Source organism: Lolium rigidum, chromosome 6 (assembly GCF_022539505.1).
Source record: "Lolium rigidum isolate FL_2022 chromosome 6, APGP_CSIRO_Lrig_0.1, whole genome shotgun sequence".
NCBI lineage: Eukaryota > Viridiplantae > Streptophyta > Magnoliopsida > Poales > Poaceae > Lolium > Lolium rigidum.
Window position 1 is genome coordinate 13,633,088 of NC_061513.1, and position 24,285 is coordinate 13,657,372.

Sequence of the window (24,285 nt, forward strand, 5' to 3'; positions counted from 1 at the left end):
GCAAGAGAGCTAAGAAAATTGTGATTGATAAGCTTGTTGATGCAATCAATGGTGAATATTCCAGGGTATTTGACTACCAGGCAGAGCTACTAAGGAGTAATCCAGGAAGTACAGTGATTGTGAAGCTTGATCCTAATAAAGACAAGCCAGTCTTTCAGAGATTTTATATCTGTTTCGCTGCTTGCAAAAGGGGTTTCATGGCTGGTTGTAGAAAAGTTGTAGGACTGGATGGCTGCTTCTTCAAGGGTGGCAACCGTGGTGAGCTTCTTTGTGCACTAGGAAGGGACAGTAACAACCAGATGTATCCATTGGCTTGGGCTGTCGTCGAGAAGGAAAACAATGATACTTGGGACTGGTTCTGCTCTCTCTTATTCCGGGATATTGCAATTGGAGACGGTGAAAGTTGGGTTTTTATATCAGATCAATAGAAGGGCATAATCAATGCAGTAAAAAATTGGGCCCCAAGAGCCGAGCATAGAAATTGTGCAAGACACATTTATGCTAATTGGAGGAAGACTTACAGGGATAAGGAGTGGCAGAAGAATTTCTGGAGAATTGCGAAAGCACCATGTAGGGTGTTGTTCAACTACCACAAAGCAAAGCTAGCTCAAAAGACGGTTGATGGTGCTAAGGCAATCATGAAGACTGATCCAATGCATTGGTGTAGAGCTTGGTTCAAGCTAGGATCAAACTGTGATTCAGTGGATAACAATATTTGTGAATCTTTTAACAACTGGATAGTTGGCGCTAGATATTTGCCAATCATAAGCATGCTTGAAGTGATTAGAAAGAAGGAGATGGTAAGGATCCAACAACAAAGATCAAAGTGTGGTAGATGGCATCAGGATATTTGTCCAAACATTTCCAAGAAAATTAAGACTTGGATCCTACAGTCCGGTAATTGTCCTGCCATGTGGAATGGAAAAGATGGGTATGAGGTAAAATACTTTGGTCATGGATACACTGTTAATCTTACAGAAAAGACTTGCAGTTGTAGGTACTGGCAACTTTCTGGGCTGCCATGCCCTCATGCCCTGTCATGCATATTCTATAGTGGTCAAAGTGTTGACACATACATTGCCAAGTGCTATACCGTAGAGTGCTTCAAAAATATATATGACCATTGCTTGGAGCCAATTGAGGGCATGCCTAGCTGGCCAATATCTGACAGGCCAAGGCCACTTCCACCAATGTATGGTGTAATGCCTGGTACGCCTAGTGGAGAGAGGAGGAGGGAACTACATGAAAAACCAAAAATTTCAAAAGCTTCAAAGATGTCAAGGGCTGGTACAAGGATAAAATGTTCTCGTTGCAAAGAATACGGGCACAATAAGAAAACTTGTGAGCAAAAGAAGGCAGCTGCAACAGCATCTACTACAGCAGAACCATCAACTCAACATATGCATGACAAAGATATGGTATACATTTTCCTATATTTCACATATCAGTATGTTTATTTGTCTGTAATATATGCTTTATTTAACATGTAATAGTACTTGATTGAATTTGTAGACTTCACATCATCCTCAGAAGAGAAAGAGGGAAGTAGGTACTGCCAAACCAGCATTGCAACTTGGCCCTGCTTCTATCAACTTGATTACTCAGGACCAGTCCTCACAAGCATCTTCATCTGCAATAAACATCAATTCTGGGAGTGTTAGTGCAAGAGCCGATGTACTACATACCACAATAAAGATTAAGAAGAAGCCTCTCCCACTGCTGCTACAAGAAGATTAATTAGAAGAAGAAAATCTCCTGTTATTGTTGCATCTAAATTGCTACTGAATTTATTCATTTGTTCATGTCAGACTACTTCATTCCCACTGAATTTCTACTTCATTCCCACTGAATTTCTTGTGCTTTCATATGCAACTTGAATTTTACAGATATGTTATCTAATGTCTGTGCCAATGTATGTTATGAAAACACGTGTTGAATTACCTAAGGCTGATATGAATGCATCTGTCAGCTCTGTAGCCTGAATGCTCAATTTCAGTTGTCAGGAAGCATGACTAAGTTGCGGCATACATGCTCATTTCATTTGAATACATAATACTGTCCAGCTTTCCATTGATATAAACCCAAGAAAATTTTATTTCAAACACAACTGCAAATACATATTAGCATACACTATATTCTGACCAGAACTCATTTGCTAATTACAATGTGAGAAAAAATGACACGCGCCTGCATTTTCTGCACTCACAGACTAGACCACTCCTCTATTGTTTTTCCACACTTGTGAGGGCAGCTTGTTTCCGTAACAAAGGGAAGAAGAGGAAAAATAGATCATGATTTTCGCACAGGAAGGCTCACAAGCGGCACGGCGAGGAGGACGGCAGCCGCGTCATCAGCATGTCTTGACCGCCCGCAGCATGCGAGTGGCGGACGAGCGCACGGCAAGGACGACGAAGCAGCGCAGTCAGCTTAGTTGCAGACGAAGAGGACGAGGAGACTACCGCCGCGCCGTCGACTTAGTGGCACACGAGGTGGATGACTACAGCGAGGTAAACGCCGGCGGCAGCGTCGGAGAGGTGTAAGCCGACAGGCGGATGCGCGGCACGTCAAGGCTGACCGCGACAGAGAGGAAGACAGCCCCGCGAGGGCTTAGCCGGACGGCGGCACCGGCGAGGAGCTAGGATGGGCGGGACAGCTAGGCTGAGGCGCCGTGGAGCGATAGCTCGGAGTGTGGGGATTTTGACCACAACTAGTTAATTTTGACCAAAATAGGGTGGTGGGGATTTTAGATTTGTCCAACCGGTTTGGTTTTTATTTGGCCCGGTTCAGTTCGGGTTGAGATGTCCCTTTAGCCAGGTTTTTTCCACGTCAAGTGGAAACTGTGATAGTGATCGGTTTGCAAAGTTGAAGGTTAGTTTTAGACTAAACAAAACATTTAGGATGAAATGTGAACTTCCTGGAAAGTTTAGGGACGAAATATGGACTTTCTTCATATGGAAATTATCTAGGAGAGCGCAGCTTGTGCAAGTGCCATGCCACATAGGACGGATCCTAGGGTCTTACCATGCTAATTCAGTTACCTCATAAATTATATAATTGCTTTACTATATATTATGTACTGCAATACTAGGGCTACAAATATGTCATGTGTATAAAAATTATTTCATGCTATGATTCAGTGCCCTTTTCTCTATTTTATGTAAACTTAGTTAGAATTATATGCTAAAGCATTTTTGCGGCTTATGATCTGTTCTGGAGAGGTCCGTCTTTTTAGCCATGACAATTTCGTTTATTGGCTTATCAAGTGCCATCCTCAATGGTGAGAACAAGAACTGTATCCCTTCAACTTTTCAGGCATGCTGAATCATATCAGCAATGTTTTGTTTAATGTGAGATTCAAAGGTACCATAGCCCATAATTTATTTTGGTCTCACCAAGTGCTCACCGATCAACACTAGAGAGTTTCTGTTCAAAGGGCTGGTTGTGAATTGATTTGAAATGCAACGTTGTTAACTCACACCTTTATGCATAGGTTTGTTCTAACGATTGGTCATGGCTAAATGGTTTCGCTATTACTTATTCTGATTATGTGAATTGTTGTGTTGTATAGATGATATTTTGCTGTTATTGAATGTTTGGGTTTGTGTATGAGACAAGTTTGGGTGTTATAGAAATCAATGTAAGAGATTGAGGTTTGCCGCTTCCATCGAAATGTCGAGGTAAACCGCAACGGCTAGTTTTTCAGATCTCTACAAATTAAGATATATAGTCAAATTTGCCGCAACCCGTAGACTGTCTCTAAGAGATAAGAGTTCAAGTATAAGATGAGTCTGATTCTTCGTAAGTTAATACCAGAAAGATAATACGTTAAGGACAATGTGAGAGCAAATATGTGGTGCAGACTATTCTTATTATTTAGGTAAACTGTAAACCCGTGATGGTGTAACACATTATCTTACACTACAACTAGGGCCAAATATATTTCAAATAAACAATTAATTATTTGGAATCAACAACTTTAATATCTATTTATATATTTTGATAAAATATGTGTATCGTGCAATTGGTTACCCGTAGCAAGGCACGGGTATTCCTGCTGCACGTCAATCAAAGAAACAAGGACCCTAGGCGGCGACGCTGACTGGCGCGGCGCCGACGGCACTGAGGATCTTGTCGTCGAGATCAAAGGTCATGGCCTTCTCTCCCCGGCCGCTGCTTGCGTACTCGGCGAAGCGCTCTTTCAGGTCCTCCGGCAGGTTCGTGGAGCTCGTCCACCCGAGCACCTCCTTGGCCGCCCGAGGCTCCGCGTAGAAATGCTGAATTAAAACCAATGCAATTAGTCGCACGCAAGCTCTTCACCAAGTAAGCTCCACGCATGTCGGAGGTTGCGCGCGAACATGCATGCACGCGTGATGTAGCATGGTAATTCGATTATTACCATGTTGCGGAAGGGGAAGGCCTTCTTGGCGTCGACGCCGGCGGCGGCCGGGTCGTAGTGGACGATCTCAGCCGTGGTGCCGGCGGCCGCCGCGCACATCTTGGCCAGGCCGTCGAGCGTCACGGCGCGGTCGCTGACGCAGTTGAAGATCTTCCCTGCCGCCGCGTCGGGGTTCTCGACGGCGAGCGTGAGCATGCTGCCCAGGTCCCTCGCGTGGGAGATGTTGGTGAGCTGCATCCCCGACCCCGGGATCGGCACCGGCCGCTTCCGCACGATTCCTGCAAAAAAATCAGGTCGTGTGTGTGTGTGTGTGTGTGTCAATCTCGCTATTTCTGTGGTGCACAAACCCCACAATGAGTTATTAGATTCTTACTGTCGAAGAACCACTCCTCGCAGTCCTTGTTGTTGCCGGAGCCGATCATGTACTGCGGCCGGAACGAGGCCCAACTGCCGAACTCCGCCGCGATGTACTTCTCCACGCCGACGTGCCCGGCACTCTCCTTCACGGCGTCCTGCGAAAGCATCGCCACGCACGCACGGAGATTGAGGATCCATCAGCTAGCTTTGTTAACGAGAGAAATAGCATGCACGAGGATTGTATTACCCCCTCGACGTGTGGCGGCTGGTCGGTGAGAGTGTAGATCCCGGCGCTGCTGATGAACAGGAACTGCCCCACGCCGGCCGACTTGGCCCAGTCCGCCACCGGCCTGCACGAAACCGAGAAATCGCCTCAGCTCTTCCGTGTGTGTCGGAAAACAGAGAGGCGCGCGCGCAGCTAGCTAGCTGTTGGTCAACATGCATGCATACTTGACGGCGTCGAGGTCCTTGCCGTTGTTGTCGAGCACGACATCGAACGAGGCTCCGCCGACCGCCGCGCCGACGTCCGCCGGATCGCCCCACACCGTGCTCGCCCCGGCGCTCGTGAGTTCCTGCATGCATGTGCACCCGGCCACGAGAGAATCCATGAGAACGCGAACGCGAGCAGGCAAGGCAGCCTCCGATTGAGTCTAATTCGATCGCACCGAGAAGCGGGAGAAGGGCGGCTTCTTCATCTTGTCGGAGCCCTCCTCGCCGACGGTGAGCACGGTGACGGAGTGCCCAGCGGCGAGGAGCGCCTTGGCGAAGTAGAACCCGATGACCGCGTGCCCGCCGCTGTTGGTGTTGACGATCAGCACGCTCTTCTGGGCCTGGGCGCGCACTGACACGGCAGCCGCGGCACGGCGGGCTGTCGGCGCCGCACGTCGTCTCCTCGCCACGATCGCGCCGGCCGCGCGCGGGAGGAATGGCGATGAGAGTGACGACGGAGGCGAGGTCGAGATGCGGCGGCCTGAGGTGAATGCTGCCACGGCGCCCGCTGCGGCTGTGGCTGTGGCGGCCATGGCCATGGTGGGAGCTTGGGAGGAGATGAGAGGAGAGACTGATGATCGGTAGGCATGGGATGATCGATACTGGGATATGCGAAAGCAGCAGGCATCGTCATACACACAGACCAGATAAGATGAGCCTCTCATCCGACTCCTCCTCCGCCCTAGGCCCAAACCGCCAGCGTCTGCCTGCCAACCACCTTTGGCCTCATCCTCGGACACCCACCTTTTTTCTCCCCAACCACGCCCGTCCACTCGTCCCCTACCTCCACCAATAGGCCTCCGCCACTACCGCGCACCACCCTGCAGATCTCCCTCCAGCCGCTCCACCGCCTCCTCGAGCACCCATGGCAACCGGATTCATGCCATCCCCGGCTCTCGCACCCATGGCTGGCCTCCTCTACTCCTCTTTTAAAATCCTCGCTGCGAGTCCAGTTGGGAGATGCAGATAGCGCGGGGGCGAGTGGGAGCAGAGATGCTGCAGGCGGAGGAGGTACACGATGGTGGAGGTGCGCCGGCGGTGCTGCAATTGTAAAAGTCGGTTTTGCTACAAAAAAAAAATAATCTATGTGCTTGCTACAATAGTACAAAATTGCTGCTACGACCGTTTCGTTATTAGGGCAATCTCTTTTCTCCCGCCGGGGATATATCCGACGAGGTTGAATCTTGCTACAATAGAATAAATATTTTGCTCCGATGTCTCCGGTTAGGTTTTCGGCGAGGTCTCTGTGTTTTGTGGGTGAACTAGTTTTTGCGACAATTGGGTTGGTTAAACTACAATGGTGCTTTTATGGTAGCAAAAAAGCGGAAGTCTATGTGAAATAGATTTTGATGCAAATGAACCATTTTTCACTACTTTTGTATATTATGGAAGCAAAAGTGTGATATTAGGTGGAAATAGATTTTGCTACAAACAAAATGTTTTTCGATACTTTGATACATTATATGGAAGCAACAACGGGAGAGAGATGTATATGATTTGATCAGATGGCCAAGAATAACCCGGATTGACCGATCGGACAGCCAGGGACCCGGGTGATCTCGGGGGGATGCCGAGCACCACCCACAAAGGAAAACACTGACGATCAAACCGCACGATCCATCGTCCAGGTCATCACACATGCGGCCACGCGTCGGGTCGCTAGGCACGCCTGTGTCCCCCTTCTTCTTTTCAATCTATTTAATTTCTATTCATCTGATATTATGCATTCAAGATAATTGTTCCTTGTTCGGTCTCCCTCCACCCCCTTCGTTTGTTGTGGGTCGCATCTCACCGCAGGCACTTAATGAATGAGTGAAGATCTTCCTTCCCCCTTGTGTCTTACCAAGGACTGAGTTCATACTTGTGGCGAAAAAAGAGTATACCATCCCACCCAGCCTAGCGGGGGGGGGTGAAGATTCCTCTCGGAGACTGCAAGTCTACAAGAAGCTGGCAGAGCTTTAGCCATTGGACCACATCCATCCATCCTCCTACCTAAACAGTGCCGCCTTTTCTTGTTTGTTCTTCGAATTACGCTAGTGGAGACTAATTCCTTCCTGCAGATTTTTCACTTGTGGTCGTTCGTTTTGCCCTATGTCAGTGCGTTTGTTGTCCGCCGCGTCGTGGTTACCTTGGTAAATCACTCTTCTTTCTTCTTCCTTTTGCAATCTGTGTTTAAGTTGCGGTGGAGTCCTAGAGGTCTACAATTTCCATTCTTGGACGGAGATTTCGCTGGAGATTAACAGTGCATGTTGACCATGGGGTCCAATATTGCCTGTATACAAAAGCTGCCAGTGTAGAGCTACTAAAAGCTACTCCCCCTCCATACCGCGCGTACGTGGAGTTACCATTTCAGTGTATTAGTTTTGTCCTTTAATTGTGTATCTTTACTATTAAATGGGAGTTGGTCGTTTGACACTCAACGCACTTTGATGGTCGTCATTAAAACAATCCGGACCATCCAATTTAATCTGAAGGTCTCCGCTCAAAATCCATCCGTCAAATACGTCTAAACAATATTTAAGGAAGTATATTATGCACAAATCAATCAGGGGATAGCGACAATCACGGAAATTTCAAAATATGATCTTTCCACGGTAACTCGCCATTTGTTTGCATTTATTACTGCTAATCATGGTATCAAATTAAACTCTATCAATCTTTACTATTATATGTGAGTTCGTACGTCATCAAAAATGTTATCTAGCCATCCATACATCTACCCTCCTAAACGCCTTGCACTTTCCAAACATCTGCTTGATATGTACCCACAATCACGATCAGCAGCATTACATTGCCGTCCATATAAGGAAGTAGTCAGTGCATGACTACAATAAATCGGAAATTACAATTAATAGTGCATGGAAAAAATTAGTAGTGCATGGAAAGCAATCGTGCGGATCGCCACAAACACGATTAGGGAATCACCGCAAATTAGTAGTGCATGGAAAGCAATCGTGCGGATCGCCACAAACACGATTAGGGAATCACCGCAATTAGTAGTGCATGGAAAAAATTAGTAGTGCATGGAAAGCAACCGTCCGTTTCATCCATCCATCGTGCGGCGTTGTCTTGCTTTTTTCATTCGTCCCTCCAGGAAACTGCGCATACGAGCAGATCGTGTTTCTCCACGCATACCCGCACATCGGCACTCAGAGCCTCCGGCTCCCTCATCCGTCGCGCCGCCTCTCTCATCGTGTCTACCACATCTTCCACCGTGCACTACATGGCAATCATCCGCCGCCACCATAGCATCGCTGGACGGTGTACTCGAAGGATCGAGGCCATAGCGTCGCTGAACAACATCAGCGCTCCTGCCGCCGCCGGCCTCCACCGCACGAGCAGCCACCCACATGCCAAGGCTCCTCAACCTCGCCTCCGCCCTCACCGACGACCCATCTTGTGCCGGCATCGTCATGCCGTTCCCCGTCCTCGAGAACGCCGCATGTCTCCTTCATGACACGCCGCGTCGCCACCAACACATCAGCCATGGGTGCATCGTCCTCCACGACCACGGGAACCGTGGACACTTTTTCTGAAAGAGGACAAAGGCAGTGGAGCTGCACACAGACGGTCTGACTCGCCCGCTCGCCTCCTTTGTCTGGCCCGTTCGCGTCCACGTACATCCCCCCTCCGACGGTTGGACCACGGGCGAGGAGCACGTACGCCGCACCTCCTCTCTATGCTTTTCCATCTTCCCTTCTCCTATACAAAAGAGCGGCCTCAGGATTTAGATGGAAGAATTTCAGCGAGTTAACTGAATTTGTACCTTTTATTTGCATATTAGTATGTTGATTTCTTATTTTGAAGTAAACCTGTTCCACATGCTGCAGACTGGCGCGAAGAAGGGTTGTAGAAAGGTAATGCATTTGTAGAATTGCATCATGCGAAAATTGTTATTTGTCTTAGTAGTTAGCTTACATTAGTCCTGTACCTGAATGATGCGAAGTTCATTTCTTCATGTGTGTTTAATGTATCAGAGGATGTTCCTTTCTAAACTGTCATGAGAATTGCTTTACATGATTCGTGTAATTTTAGGGAATGCTTACATATCCAGGACGAGGAACTCCGAAAGAATAATAGACCAGCTCTAAATGATTAATGGTAAGTCGTTGTTCTGAATTTTCCGCATTGTTTGTGGAAAAAGAATGAAGATAATTCTGTGTTAGTTAAGATTTATGGTGACACCTAAATCAGTCAGAAATTATAATGCTAATATGAGATTCATGACAATTTAACTGATTACCTTCTATGATTATTTATGATATAAATATAAGATCTACGGTGACACCTACATAGCGGGCATGGAGCTTTGCATTGGCATTGACAAAGTCATGCCTCCATCATTATTATTTCTGGAAAACATATCCCAGTCTCAGGGTTATTCGTATTGTACAATATTCCTAATCTTATATTGTACAATATTCCTAATCTTCTATTAAAGGATCCTCTCAACAATTATTTGATGTACAAGTAAAACATTATCCTGCAATTCTTCTACATAACTGTTATTTTCTATATAAATACAACGTTATTTGCAAGTGATAATTTAGCACCTATCTTTCGGTGTGTTGACAATTATCGACATATTAACGTTATCTTGCAATGCTAGAATGCATGTCAATTTAATCTGGTTCTTGTATGCACTTCAACATTTTTTTAGTGACTTCCTCTAAAAAAAAAAATTTAGCAACGAACTTAGGATACTGCTCGATGATGACTTCTTATTTTACATTGCCTTACCACATTTCTGAGTTATCACATGTCGTGAATGTTTGCATGTATGCCAGTGCCATATATTCTTTACATTTTTCTCTTCCTTTTAAGGCTACAGGATGCCGCATATGAACTATAGTTTTATATTCTTCACCTTAATTTTGTTGCCATGCAGGTTGTCTAAAGGAAAGATTTTTCTGAGATTGGTAACGATGATGAAGTCTCGGTATCAGGAAGAAAGCAAACTATGAGAGAATTATGAAATATTGTGGCTGCATGTGATTGGTATAAAATCCAATAGAGTAATAAAAGTATATTTTTCCTCGTTCTAGCATAATCATTGTTTGTTGAAACATGTGTTTGAAAGTATGTGTGTTATACAAAGTGATTTTGCATATCGGACCATTCGAGTGGTCATAGTGACCCGTCCTTTGCATATTATTAAAATTTTGGTAATCTTTGTACATATTTGCAGGTTGCAGCTTTCCTTTACTATTTACTTCATTTAATGAATAAAGCCCTAGATATCCTCAATTTGCGCATATGTTCCTTTGCCTAGGTGATTACTCATTTTGAGCATCTATTTTTATTTGCTTAGAAATTTTACTTTCATATGTTCTTTTGCAAATGACAGATGGAAATCAATATCTGATACCGCCTTTGTCCCAAGAGGATGCCGTACAATGTGCAACATTTTTTTCGTGGTGGAGGAAGTACACCATGTTTCAGTATGTTTATCTAATATACAGTATGGTTTAATTATTGAGTTGTCTATCCAATGCTTAGTTTTTTCTTGAATATGTTGGGATGCATAATAGTTGAAATTTCCAAGTTGGCAGGGATGATCTAAGGCTGAAGCTAAAAGTCTTGCTATATACTACTACAACAATGGTGGCAGAGAACTTAATGAAGTGGATCTTCAAGGAAAAGCTTTCTTAGAATTCAAGTAATCCATAGGGATATCTTGAAAGGGCTTGATCTAGAATCAAGGTCGACGTAAATATATTTGTTTTTTTAACAAGCATCTAAGTGTATGTCGGTGTGTATCTTTGCTATCTTACAAATAGAGTGTAAAATTGTACATGTGTGTAACATTCATAACCACAAGAGAAGAAGGGAAACAAGTCATGTTGACCACGAAGAAGAAGAGGAGATGCCAAGTAGAAGGCAAGAACACGAAGGGAATGAGGGTGAAACTGAAAAGGTAATGAGCTTGGCGCCAATGAGGGCACACACTAACTCCGAAGTCGAAGATAATGACCGGTATCAGTGGCAAAGACACACAAGAGACATCCCGTTGGGGCGTCATAAAATGGATGAGTCTGGAGAGAATCCAGACTTTATATGACATGCTTTTTGGGTGATTCATCCATGTACGATTTGATGTATGCTTCACATGTTTGCAAATCACTTAAGCCTATTGATCCGGCGACATCAAATCTACTTCACATCAAAGTTGTGATATAGCATTAGTTTCTTTATGTATTTTCGAACTATTGAGAATTTGAGATTGCTTTGGTAAATTATCTCATTGTCCAACTTTCTTTTTCAATCTGCATTTCTTTATAAATTCTAGCACTAAGATGGGCCATGAGAAAAATGTTGTTCAAAAAAACAAAAAACAATTGAAGTTTTACACGACAGAACCCGAGGAAATATCTAAACTTGTCCACAACCAATAATAATGACGTTGTTAATATTGAAAGACAAACATGGAGTAGATCTTGGTTAATGAGAAAGGAATACTTTCGGACATAGCTTTCTATGCACGATGCCAAATTATATCTTTTATGAAAATACACTTTCAAGAAAGTGCAACGTCAATGTTTTAATACTATTATTTGCTACCGTTTCTTCAAAAGAGAATTTTACATAAATCATATCTACTTGTGTGGCAAGGGAGGTGGTGTTTTGACTTCTAGAGCGTCTAAACTGTGAACCTATTATAAGAAATTCATAAAAATCAAATTTTAAAATGTAAGAAAGTGGATTTTTTTTGCGTGTACATCCGAACATTCTGCGGTCGTACACTAAGTTATCAGGACATAGAATAACTTATACAAATTGGGCCGACTTTGCTAGAATTTGAATATATATCTTAAGCATGTCAAAGGGAGTAACAATAAGTAATTACATGGGTCCTTGATTTCTATGCACATGGTATTGAATTATGTGAAGTCAAAATTTCAATGCTTCTTTATATTATGTGGCTTCCTTTTCTATATACATGGATATTTACATGTATATTTTTTTATACGTGTCAATACAAGAATACTTAGGAAACCGTAGCAACGCACGGGCATTCAACTAGTTAACTTTAGGATGCCGCTACACGGTGCTATAGTCCAAAATAGTACGTGGGTCTCATGGTCTTAAAGCGATATCTTACCAAAGCAGAAACTACGTGTTCCCACTGTGTGAAAGCAGCACCTCCAAAAGACAAAATAAAAATATGGAAAAGTCTACTTAGAGAAGTATAATAGCTAAGTGCCCACGAGTTGCTGCTGATCGATGCCTCACACTTGTCTTATTTTATAAGTACGAGTTTCCAACAAATTAGTGTAGATAATAATATTAATATAATTTTCTCTCTAGCGACCACCTGATATTACAAGTACAGAGAGCGTGGGAAATACATTTCAGGTCATAGGTGCATATGAACCTATTATGTAAAAATATAATACAAAATATAAAAAATAGGAAATAAATTTTCCCATGTATATCTAGACATTTTATGTTGGCACACAAATATTCAGGAAAAAGGTAAAAAAAATTCTGCCCCATGTTAAAAAGACAAATTTTGATGCTTCAACATCACTATTCACTGAACATTTTCTGTCCTTTTCATACAAAAGATTGTGCGAGAACATAGAATGTCCATATTATTTACACGTCAAATTTTATTTTCATTTTTTTTGATATTTTTGAGATGTAATATTTATGCATTTTCAACAATAGGTTCATATGCACATATGAGCCAAAACACCATCCCCAGAGAGCGTGTCATAGTTCCCCTGGTGCTCACATAAACGCTGAGCTCGGGTGTAGTTCCTTCTCAACAACAATTTCCTCATCAAGGGCACACGATCAACATGTGCGTAGAAATACTTGCATACATACCTTATGTTTACAAATCAGATATATTGTCGCTTGGTGGATTCCAGATCAACTATTTGTTCTTAAGTTAACTCATGACTCTAGTCTTCTGTGATAATGCTAGACAGAATCAAACAGCTGCTCAAAACGTTTGCTAGTCTTCTGCGTTCAAAGCTACAGCTAGTCTTTCACACCCCAATAGTTTGATACACTGCTTCAACTTCTCTCTATATATTGGTAACTCATGAAAATACTATTCTTATTTGTAAGGGCATGGTAATTTGGTCAATACAATTAACAGATCTTCACTATCTCCAATGCCTCGAATATACTCATCATCACTGTGAGTAATAAGTCATTTTGAATGATCGCTCAGTACTGCCAATCCGACTTTGTTTAAGCAATCTTTCCCAGGAGGCATACAGTGAAGAGTATGCTAAGGAAAATTCAGAACGTAGACCAACTGTAAGTAGGAGAATTTTTTTTTGTTGAGAAACACAGTACAAACGCAGACGCTCACATACACGCGTATACACTCACCCATATGAACGCACACACGCACACCCTACCCCTATGAACACCTTCGGAAGACTGAGCCGGCGGATTGGATCTTGAAATTGACGAAGTCACCACAGGCGCCTCACTGTCGACGGGAACGTCGCCTCCCACTGAATGAATATTCCGCCTTTATAAGACACACAGATGTCAAACCTGGAGTTTGAACTCTGGTGGGCTGGGGATACAACCATCCTCCTAACCACCCAACCTCAGGTTCGTTCTCAAGTAGGAGAAAATTTGTTCAAACGTTCTAACCAAAAGAGGCAACACATCAATAAAAAGTAACATGTTTTTTACAGGTTATATTTGCAGCCACGTGTGGCCGAATCAGACAACTTCCCCCAATGTACCTTGGAGTAAAGCACAACAAGAATAATAATCTGGGAGAAAAGCAGCCAACAAAGATAGTCAGCGAAGCCAACGGGTCCAACGAAGCATCCCCGGCAGAAAAAAAAAAGAAGCATTACAAACAGCAGCAGAGAAAACTATGGACAGCTCAACAAACAACTCTCAGAACTATCAACGCTTAGTACCCAGGAGGTATGTCGATCACTTGTTGATGTCAAACCTGAAGGCTATTTCGTCCGCGTGGCCTGGAGGCCTCCTGTTCAACGCTGGGCATGCGGTAGGCCTGGACCAGCAGTTAAGCTTGGTTGGGACGGCGGCGAAGAAACCGGGGGGGGGGGTGCCGGGGATGCGGGTGTAGGTTGGAGTAATTCAGTTCAGAGACGGCGGACCACCTGTATCGGCGGCATCTGTAGGTTGGTGCCGGTGTGACCATCCGAAGACGGCAGCACTGGTACCAGCGGTGATGGCGGGGCCGGTTGTACGAATCAGTTATTTTTCGTAGATGATCAATTAAAATTCCGAAATCAAAATAGGATATGTATGAGACAATTAATGACTTTGAAAACACCAAATAGCTGATGAGAGAAGTTGTTGTTGAGAAATAGGAAAGTGGAATGAAATCTAGTCTTAGTCAAATATTTCATATCTTTTCTTGTCCAAGCAGAAGGAAAAGGATACAGTTACAATTTGAGCTGAGCGGAAGATTCGTATCTCTTTTATCCATTTAAAGTATATGTTATTTTTCGTAGATGATCAGTTAAAATTCGTGACATGTACACCTGCAGTCGGCAGATTCAAGCAATGCTGCTGATCCAGCTCACGGTCAGATTTAAGTGCGCTAAGTGGTGGACGTCGCTAGCCGCATTGCGCTGACGCGGTTCCACCGCGCGAAATACTCCAAGTGGAAAAAATTTAGGGACGTGCTTGCCCGGTGCCGGCGTGCCTCGCTCCCAGCGTGTCCGACGGCGTGCCTCGCTCCCAGCGTGTCCGACGGCCGTGAGCTGCACGACGCGGGTCGACGGCAGCACCGTGGTGGCGGCTCCGGCCAACCTATGGAACCTGAGCTCGCCCGTCCTATCCTGGCCCTCTTCTTTATCGAGAAAAAAAACGGAGCCCTCTTGGTGCCTATTGTGATGAGGACATCCCATCTATTGATACAACCGCTGTACCTACAGCCACACAAATACAAGGACCAATCACTCGAGCTCGTGCCAAACAACTTAACTATCAGGTACTTTCGTTTCTTGGAACTATTCCTCATATACATGAGAATATGATGCTGCCTAAATCAGATATGTTTGTTACTCTTAGGAATGATGGACCTAGCATGGATGAGGAGGACAAGCATTGGAGCATGATCACGCATGGAGGAGATGGCAGCAAGCACTTGAGGATTGAAGATGACGCCACAAGTGGAGATTTCAGAACTTTGAAGCCACCATAAGAAGAGATGAAGACATGGACGAAATATAGAGTTCTCCACTTCATAATTTCGTCCATAGCATAATATGGTGCTGCGTCACCTTTAGTTTTGGGCCAGGCCCATGTCATTTTCGCGAGGAAATAAGTCAGCCACTTTTTAGAGTCCGTATTGAAGGGGGAAAGGCCTTCTAGGGTTTGGTTCGACCACCATACGTATGGCTGGTCGAAACCCCACCTTTTCCTCCTTTAAATACCTCCATAGCCGTCACGTTTAGACTGGGGATTTTGATTAGACTAAAAGTTAGCCATTGCTGCAACTCTCGTGTACTTCTTTTGAGGCCAACGCCCAGAACAAGACCGACTATTCGGAATCCCACCTTATTCAATAAAGCTTTCATCTTTCATCCGCAATATTCTGATTGCAATATTAGTTCTTACTTGTTCTCGATTTCAGGTAGGAATTAAGACCCTCGCTGGTCAGGCTGATCGTGCATCCGCAAGATCAGTAACTCCCGGAGATTGTCCTAGCGATTGCATTGGCGCACGAGCTTTGCACGTGTAGTCGGATCGTCAAGCACGAACTCCTCCAACAAATCGAATTATCCACGTCTCATCGAAAGATCGGCCACCTTTGCCCTATCAAGTGGTATCAGATTTCAGGTTGCTCGGTGAGATTTTACTGTTTTCCTAGTGTCGATTGCATCTGCCATCATACCCATAACCCACGAAAAAGCCAAAAATACAGTTAGGGTTTAGATCATCTCGTCCCATAAACCCCACTGCCACGCCTTGCATTGTCTTTTCAGTTTTGCATAGTTGAATTTGTGTCTGGATCTTCGTGTCGAGTTGCTGGTCTTAGCGTCTAGTTCCTTTAGAGTTTCGAATTCTGGTCATATTAGTCACGCCGCCGCCCGCTCGCACCATACGCAGATCACCGCCATATACACCCACCATATACTTCCGCCATTGCCATATACAACCACCATATACTTCCGCCACTTCCATATAGACCCACCATATACACCCACCAGATCGTTTCCGCCATAGTCATATACATCCGCCATATACCCTGTCTTCCACCGCGACACAGATTCGTGTTGTTTCTCTGCCGCGACAGAGTCCGTGTAGAATTAGGTTTATTGTTTTTCCTACTTAGCTGTTACCTTCTAATTTCGTCTGTGCTGAAGAAAAATTTCCGTGAGATAAGTTTCGGCCGCCAGTAAAGAATTGGAAGGAGAGCAAAAAAAAAAAAAAAAAAAGTCTGGAACCGCCTCCGAAAAAATTTTCTGGCTACATTGGTTTTTCACCTTGGCGATCACTTTTCGCCACTGGCCGTTATAGCGACATTTTTTTTGCGCCTGCGCGCTTTCCGGAGCACTTTCCAGAAATTTCGACAAAAAAAATTTCTGAGGCTATACTGTTTTTAGACCTTGGGGATCAGTTTGAGACACTTGCCATCATAGTGATTTTTCGCACCTCGCGTCGCCACATCATCGCCACCTCATCACTGCTAGTTGCTTGCGTGCAGCGCCGTGACCTCGTTAGTGTTCTAGGCTCGCGTCTCTAGTACGGTCTAGCCTAGGACCAGCACAGTACCGTCGTTGAGCATACTTTCAATACTGCATCGCTGTTTTGCTACCATATTAGCCTTCCTACAGCTCTACATATTGTCTCCACGTGCACTGTGTCGACACTTGGTAATCGCTTTGGCAATCTTTGGACACGCTGATCCTTGTTGGTTGTTACATCGCCTTCCTCCTGTTTGGTAAGGACTTGTAAGAGCTTTGTATTTTGCTTGACGAATTGCGCGTGAACCACCATATTCCGTAGTTTGTAGGCATATACATTTGTGCTTTTTCTGTACTAACCATGACAGACACAGAGTCGGCGAACATTGACCCGGATAACATGACGAATGCAGAGATGCATGCTCACTTCCTCCACCTTTTGGGCGGGCATGCAACCGACGTGGATGGGCGCCTTGGTGATGTTGACGCCAAACTCACCGACGCGCTGGACAAGATCGAGGGCCTCGAGGCAGCTTTCAACTCCAAGCTCGACGCCAAGTTCCAGGAGTTGTTGACTCGATTACCGCCGCCTCGCGCCAACGTGCAGCGCCGCGCACGCCGCGTTCCTCGTGCGGACGTTCCGGCGGGTACCGCTCCTGCTGCAGCAGCCGCACATGACGCGCCTTCTGATGAAGGATACGAGGACTATGGCGGGAACGAGGATGAGCAAGTAGATGAGAACGTGCTGGATGACGAGGAGGTACAACAACCCGCACCTGGTCGTCCACGGCAGCTGAACCGCCACGCTCGACCACCTCCCCGCCCGGTACGTAATGATGATGATCATGTTGCTAAACTGAAACTGAATATTACGCCATTTGAGGGTAGATATAATCCTGATGCATATCTTACATGGGAATTGGAAGTAGAACAACGCTTTGCATGTTTGAAATATCCTGATCACTTGCGTGTTAGTGCTGCTACTTGTGAGTTCACAGATTTTGCATCTATTTGGTGGTCTGAACATTGTAGAGTACATCATGCTAATATTCCTACTACCTGGGTTGGTTTAAAACTTGCTATGCGTACTCGTTTTGTTCCTCCACATTATCAGCGTGATTTGCTTAAAAAATTGTCTCGCTTAGAACAAGGGAAAAATTCTGTAGAAGACTATTATCAAGAATTGCAAACTGGCATGATTCGCTGTGGTATTGTAGAGGATAATGAGGCTATGCTTGCACGTTTCTTTGGTGGTCTGAATAAAGAGATTCAGCATATTTTAGATTATAAGGAGTACAACACTATTACCCGTTTGTTTCATCTTGCTTGCAAAGCTGAACGTGAAGTGCAGGATCGTCAACCACCATGGAGAAAAGCTAATGTTTCTGCAGGTCGTACATCGTCATGGACTACGCGACAATCAGCGCCACAATCTCGTGGGGCTACACCAGCACCTTCTACCTCCAAGTACACCGCGCCTGCATCACGAGCACCACCGGCTGCTGCTTCACCACCATCTGCTGGTCCTCCTCGGAGTTCATCTTCGATGGCATCCACGGGGAAGACGCGCGACATACAATGTCGCAAATGCTTGGGTTTTGGACACATAGAGAGAGAATGCAGAACCAAGCGTGTGATGTTGGTGCGTGAAGATGGCGAATATGATTCTGCAAGTGACTTTGATGAAGATACATTGGCCCTTATTGCTGCACGTGATGGTGCCAATTCTGATTCTGAGAGAGAGATGGAGGTAATGGAAGCTGACACTGCTGATCAGTACATGAGCTTAGTTGCACAGCGTGTGTTGAGCGTGCAATTGAGCAAAGCTGAGCATGATCAACGCCACAATCTGTTCCAAACAAGAGGCGTTGTCAAAGAGCGAGCTATAAGGATCATCATTGATGGAGGGAGCTGCAATAATCTGGCTAGTGTTGACATGGTGGAGAAGCTTTCTCTTCCTACAAGACAGCGCACACATCCATATTACATTCAATGGTTTGAGAGCTCTCGGAAGCTCAAGGTAACAAGAACTACACGTGTGCATTTTACTATTGGTACATATTCTGATTTTGTGGATTGTGATGTTGTACCTATGCAAGCTTGTTCTTTGTTACTTGGTAGACCTTGGCAATTTGATAGAGAATCTGTTCATAATGGTAAAACTAATCAGTATTCTCTTATGCATGATGGAAAGAAAATTGGTCTCAAACCTATGACTCCTGAACAAATACTAAAAGATGATCTTGCTAGAGCTAGTAGAGTAAAAAACGAGGAGAAACTTAAGAGTGAGAATCAGATTGTTGCTGCAGATTTTGTGCCACATAAGACTAATACTAAATCTGATTCGAACCATGCTACTGAAATTCGTTTGAAAAATCCTTGTTTGCTTGCTAGCAAATCTGATATTGCTGAACTTGATGTGAACACTACTCAATGCTATGCTATTATTTGCAAAGAAGTTCTGTTTTCATTTGAGGATATGCCTCCTTCTTTGCCACCTGCGGTTGCTAACCTTTTGCAGGAGTTCATTGATGTGTTCCCACAAGATGTACCACCTGGACTACCACCTATCCGTGGGATAGAACACCAGATTGACTTGATTCCAGGTGCTTCGCTGCCCAACCGTGCGCCATATCGTACCAATCCTGAAGAGACCAAAGAGATTCAGCGACAAATTCAGGTTCTCCAAGATAAAGGTTACATTCGTGAGTCTCTTAGCCCATGTGCTGTTCCTATTATCTTGGTACCTAAGAAGGATGGTTCTTCACGCATGTGTACTGATTGTAGATCTATTAATAATATTACCATTCGTTACCGTCATCCTATACCTCGTTTAGATGATATGCTTGATGAATTGAGTGGTTCTATTATGTTCTCTAAAGTTGATTTGCGTAGTGGTTACCACCAGATTCGTATGCAATTAGGAGATGAATGGAAAACAGCGTTTAAAACTAAGTTCGATTTATATGAGTGGTTAGTAATGCCTTTTGGTTTAACTAATGCACCTAGTACTTTCATAAGACTGATGAACGAAGTTTTACGTGCTTTTATTGGACGTTTTGTGGTGGTATACTTTGATGATATTCTGATTTATAGCAAATCTTTGGAGGAACATTTGGATCATTTACGTGCTGTTTTCAATGCTTTACGTGATGCACGTTTGTATGGTAATCTTGAGAAGTGCACCTTTTGCACCAATCGAGTTGCGTTTCTTGGCTATGCTGTTACTGCGCAGGGAATTGAAGTTGATCCAGCCAAGATTGAGGCAATTGAGAATTGGCCGCAGCCAAAGACGGTCACACAAGTGAGGAGTTTTCTTGGCCTCGCTGGTTTCTATAGGCGCTTTGTGAAAGATTTTGGATCCATTGCTGCGCCGCTGAATGAGCTTACAAAGAAGGATGTGCCCTTTGTGTGGGGCGATGCACAACAAGACGCCTTCATGATACTGAAAGATAAGTTAACACATGCTCCATTACTCCAACTTCCTGATTTCAATAAGACTTTTGAGCTTGAATGTGATGCTAGTGGAATTGGTTTAGGAGGTGTGTTATTACAAGAGGGCAAACCTGTTGCATATTTTAGTGAGAAATTGAGTGGGCCTAGTCTGAATTATTCTACTTATGATAAAGAATTATATGCGCTGGTTCGGACATTACAAACTTGGCAACATTATTTATGGCCTAAAGAATTTGTTATACATTCTGATCATGAATCTTTGAAGCATATTCGTAGTCAAGCTAAGTTGAATCGCCGCCATGCAAAGTGGGTTGAGTTTATTGAGTCTTTTCCTTATGTTATCAAACACAAAAAGGGTAAAGATAATGTTATTGCTGATGCTTTGTCGCGCTGTTATACTATGCTATCTCAACTTGACTTCAAGATTTTTGGATTAGAAACCATAAAGGAACAATACTTGCATGATGCTGATTTTAAAGATGTGTTGCTGAATTGTAAAGATGGTAGAACATGGAACAAATTCGTCCTCAATGATGGATTTGTGTTCCGTGCTAACAAGCTATGCATCCCATGATAGTTCCGTTCGTCTTTTGTTGTTGCAGGAGGCGCATGGAGGAGGATTGATGGGTCACTTTGGTGTGAAGAAGACGGAGGATGTACTTGCTGCACACTTCTTTTGGCCACGTATGCGTCGAGATGTTGAGAGATTTGTGGCACGCTGCACTACATGTCAAAAAGCTAAGTCTCGACTTAATCCACATGGTTTATATATGCCTCTTCCTGTTCCTAGTGTACCTTGGGAGGATATTTCTATGGATTTCGTTTTGGGTTTGCCTCGTACACAGAAGGGGAGGGATAGTATCTTTGTTGTTGTGGATAGGTTTTCTAAGATGGCACACTTTATTCCATGTCACAAAACTGATGATGCTACACATGTTGCTGATTTGTTCTTTCACGAAATTGTGCGTTTACATGGTGTGCCAAATACTATTGTTTCTGATCGTGATACTAAATTTCTTAGCCACTTTTGGAGATGTTTATGGGCTAAGTTGGGGACTAAATTGCTGTTTAGTACTACATGTCATCCCCAAACTGATGGACAAACTGAAGTAGTAAATAGAACATTATCTACTATGTCTGCGGGCTGTTTTGAAGAAGAACTTAAAATTGTGGGAAGAGTGTTTGCCTCATATTGAATTTGCTTACAATCGTTCGCTGCATTCTACCACTAAGATGTGCCCTTTTGAGATTGTGTATGGTTTTGTTCCACGTGCACCTATTGATTTATTGCCTTTACCATCTTCGGTGCAAAATGATTTGGATGCTACACAACGTGCTGAATTGATATTAAAATTGCATGAGACTACTAAAGACAACATAGAACGCATGAATGCTAAGTATAAAATTGCTGGGGATAGAGGAAGAAAGCATGTTGTGTTTGGTGTTGGTGATCTTGTTTGGTTACATTTGCGCAAAGATCGTTTTCCTGCATTGCGCAAGTCTAAGTTAATGCCTCGTGCCGCTGGTCCTTTTAAGGTGTTAGAGAAGATAAATGATAATGCATATAAACTTGAGCTTCCCTGCGGAATTGGGTCCGGTAAGTCCTACATTTAACATTGCAGATTTGAAGCCTTACTTTGGTGAAGAAGATGAGCTTGCGTCGAGGACGACTTAAATTCAAGAAGGGGGGCATGATGAGGACATCCCATCTATTGATACAACCGCTGTACCTATGATACGTCCAATTTGCATCACTATTTTGTATCATAATTTGCTGTTATTCATTGATATATTTCATATTGGGATACAATACTTATGTTATTTCATCTATTTTGCATGTTTCATCATTATTGGAGGATCAAACACCGGAGCCAGGATTCTGCTGGAAAAAGCACCGTCAGAACGCAATATTTCGGAAGATCAACTGTGGAAGGGAATTTCACGTAAATTCCTATTTTTCCAGATGACGGAGGGAGCCAAAGGGGAAGAAGAGAGGGCCCTCGTGGGCCCGGACCATAGGGCGGCGCGGCCCAAGGCCTGGCCGCGCCACCCTATGCTGCGGGGGCCCACGACCCCTTTCGCCTCCTTTTCTTCGCGTACTCCTTCGTCCCGAAAACCTAAGCCACGGAGGGATCCTCACGAAGGGTTACAGCCGCCTCGCGGGGCGGAGAACACCGGAGAGAAAAGAGCTCTCCGGCGGGCGGGAATCCGCCGGGAAATTCCCTCCCGGAGGGGGAAATCGACGCCATCGCCATCGTCATCGAGCGGGACATCATCTCCATCATCATCATCATCATCTCCACCATCTACACCGCCATCACCACCGCTGCACCTCGTCATCGCTGTAGCAATTCGGGTTGGATCTTGATTGTTTGATAGGGAAACTCTCCGGTGTTATTCTATACTTGTTGTAGATGCTATTGAGTGAAACCATTGAACCAAGGTTTATGTTCAGATTGTTATTCATCACCATATCACCTCTGATTGTATTCCATATGATGTCTCGTGAGTAGTTCGTCTAGTTCTTGAGGACATGGGTGAAGTCTAAATGCTAGTAGCGAATTATGGTTGAGTAATATTCAATGTTATGATATTTAAGTTGTGGTGTCATTCTTCTAGTGGTGTCGTGTGAACGTCGACTACACGACACTTCACCATTTATGGGCCTAGGGGAGTGCATCTTGTATTCGGTTGCTAATTGCGGGGTTGCCGGAGTGACGAAACCTAAGCCCCCGTTAGTATATCGATGCGAGGAGGGATCGCGAGGATCTCGAGTTTAAGGCTGTGGTTAGATTTATCTTAATTACTTTCTTGTAGTTGCGGATGCTTGCAAGGGGTATAATCACAAGTATGTATTAGTCCTAGGAAGGGCGGTGCATTAGCATAGGTTCACCCACACAACACTTATCAAAACAATGAAGATTAATCAGCCGTATGTAGCGAAAGCACTAGACTAAAATCCCCGTGTGTCCTCGAGAACGTTTGGTCATTATAAGTAATCAAACCGGCTTGTCCTTTGTGCTAAAAGGATTGGGCCACTCGCTGCAATTATTTCTCTCGCATTTTATTTACTTGTACTTTATTTATCTGAAATATCAAAACCCCCTGAATATTTGTCTGTGAGCATTTACAGTGAATCCTTCATCGAAACTGCTGCCAACACCTTCTGCTCCTCGTTGGGATCGACATTCTTACTTATCGAAGATACTACGATACACCCCCTATACTTGTGGGTCATCAAGACTATTTTCTAGCGCCGTTGCCGGGGAGTGAAGCGCTATTGGTAAGTGGAATTGGTAAGGAAAACCTTTACTGTTGTGCTGATTTTATTTCTGCTTGCTGCTATAAATCATTATGGAGAGATCTTCTCTTCAATTTCTATTTGGGAAATCTACTACTACTGCAACGGTAGTGGATGAAGCGCCAGGTGAGGAAGTAGTACCATATAAAATACCTATGAAAATTATTGAACGTGTTATGGATAACCGCTATGAAGGGGATGGAACTGTCCATCCTGGTGATCATTTATTGTTTTTGCATGAATTATGCGGGTTATTCAAATGTGCAGGTATTTCTATGAATGAAGTTAGAAAGAAACTATTCACTATATCGACTGTACGGTAAAGCGGCGCATTGGTATAAATTGCTGAAGAATGGTGATTCTATTGATTGGGAGGACATTGTGCCTTTATTTTATTCCAAATTTTATCCTCCAAGTGAAATTCACAAAGATCGGAACCGCATATATAATTTCTGGCCTCATGATGGAGAAAGTATTGCCCAAGCTTGGGGTTGAAGTCTTTAATGCTCAAATGCCCCATTCATGAGCTTCCTGGTAATGTTATTATTGATAATTTCTATGCAAGACTTTCTTTTCAAGACAAGACCTTGCTGGATACTTCTTGTTCTGGATCATTTACACGCAACAAAGAAGAGTTTAAA

At 44.0% G+C, this 24,285-nt stretch overlaps 1 protein-coding gene across 1 annotated transcript; it reads right to left on the reverse strand.

Annotated features, from left to right (window-relative positions):
• Positions 1 to 3,849: 3,849 nt before the first annotated feature.
• Positions 3,850 to 5,881, reverse strand: LOC124661661 (chloroplast stem-loop binding protein of 41 kDa a, chloroplastic-like). The gene is made up of 6 exons (XM_047199537.1): positions 5,419 to 5,881; positions 5,204 to 5,325; positions 5,001 to 5,103; positions 4,770 to 4,908; positions 4,397 to 4,674; positions 3,850 to 4,274 (listed from the first exon to the last, which is right to left on the reverse strand). The coding sequence occupies exons 1-6, from the start codon at positions 5,779 to 5,781 to the stop codon at positions 4,083 to 4,085; spliced, it is 1,197 nt and encodes a 398-aa protein (XP_047055493.1). The 5' UTR covers positions 5,782 to 5,881; the 3' UTR covers positions 3,850 to 4,082.
• Between the last annotated feature and the right edge of the window lie 18,404 nt (positions 5,882 to 24,285).

What these genes read in the sequence shown, in the direction of transcription:
- LOC124661661 (XM_047199537.1), bottom strand. Translation starts at nt 5,781, where the DNA reads ATGGCCATGGCCGCCACAGCCACAGCCGCAGCGGGCGCCGTGGCAGCA. An exon ending in AAGGACCTCGACGCCGTCAA is followed by an intron (nt 5,104 to 5,203) that starts GTATGCATGCAT and finishes GGTTTCGTGCAG; the next exon opens with GCCGGTGGCGGACTGGGCCA. An exon ending in CCTTCCCCTTCCGCAACATG is followed by an intron (nt 4,275 to 4,396) that starts GTAATAATCGAA and finishes GTTTTAATTCAG; the next exon opens with CATTTCTACGCGGAGCCTCG.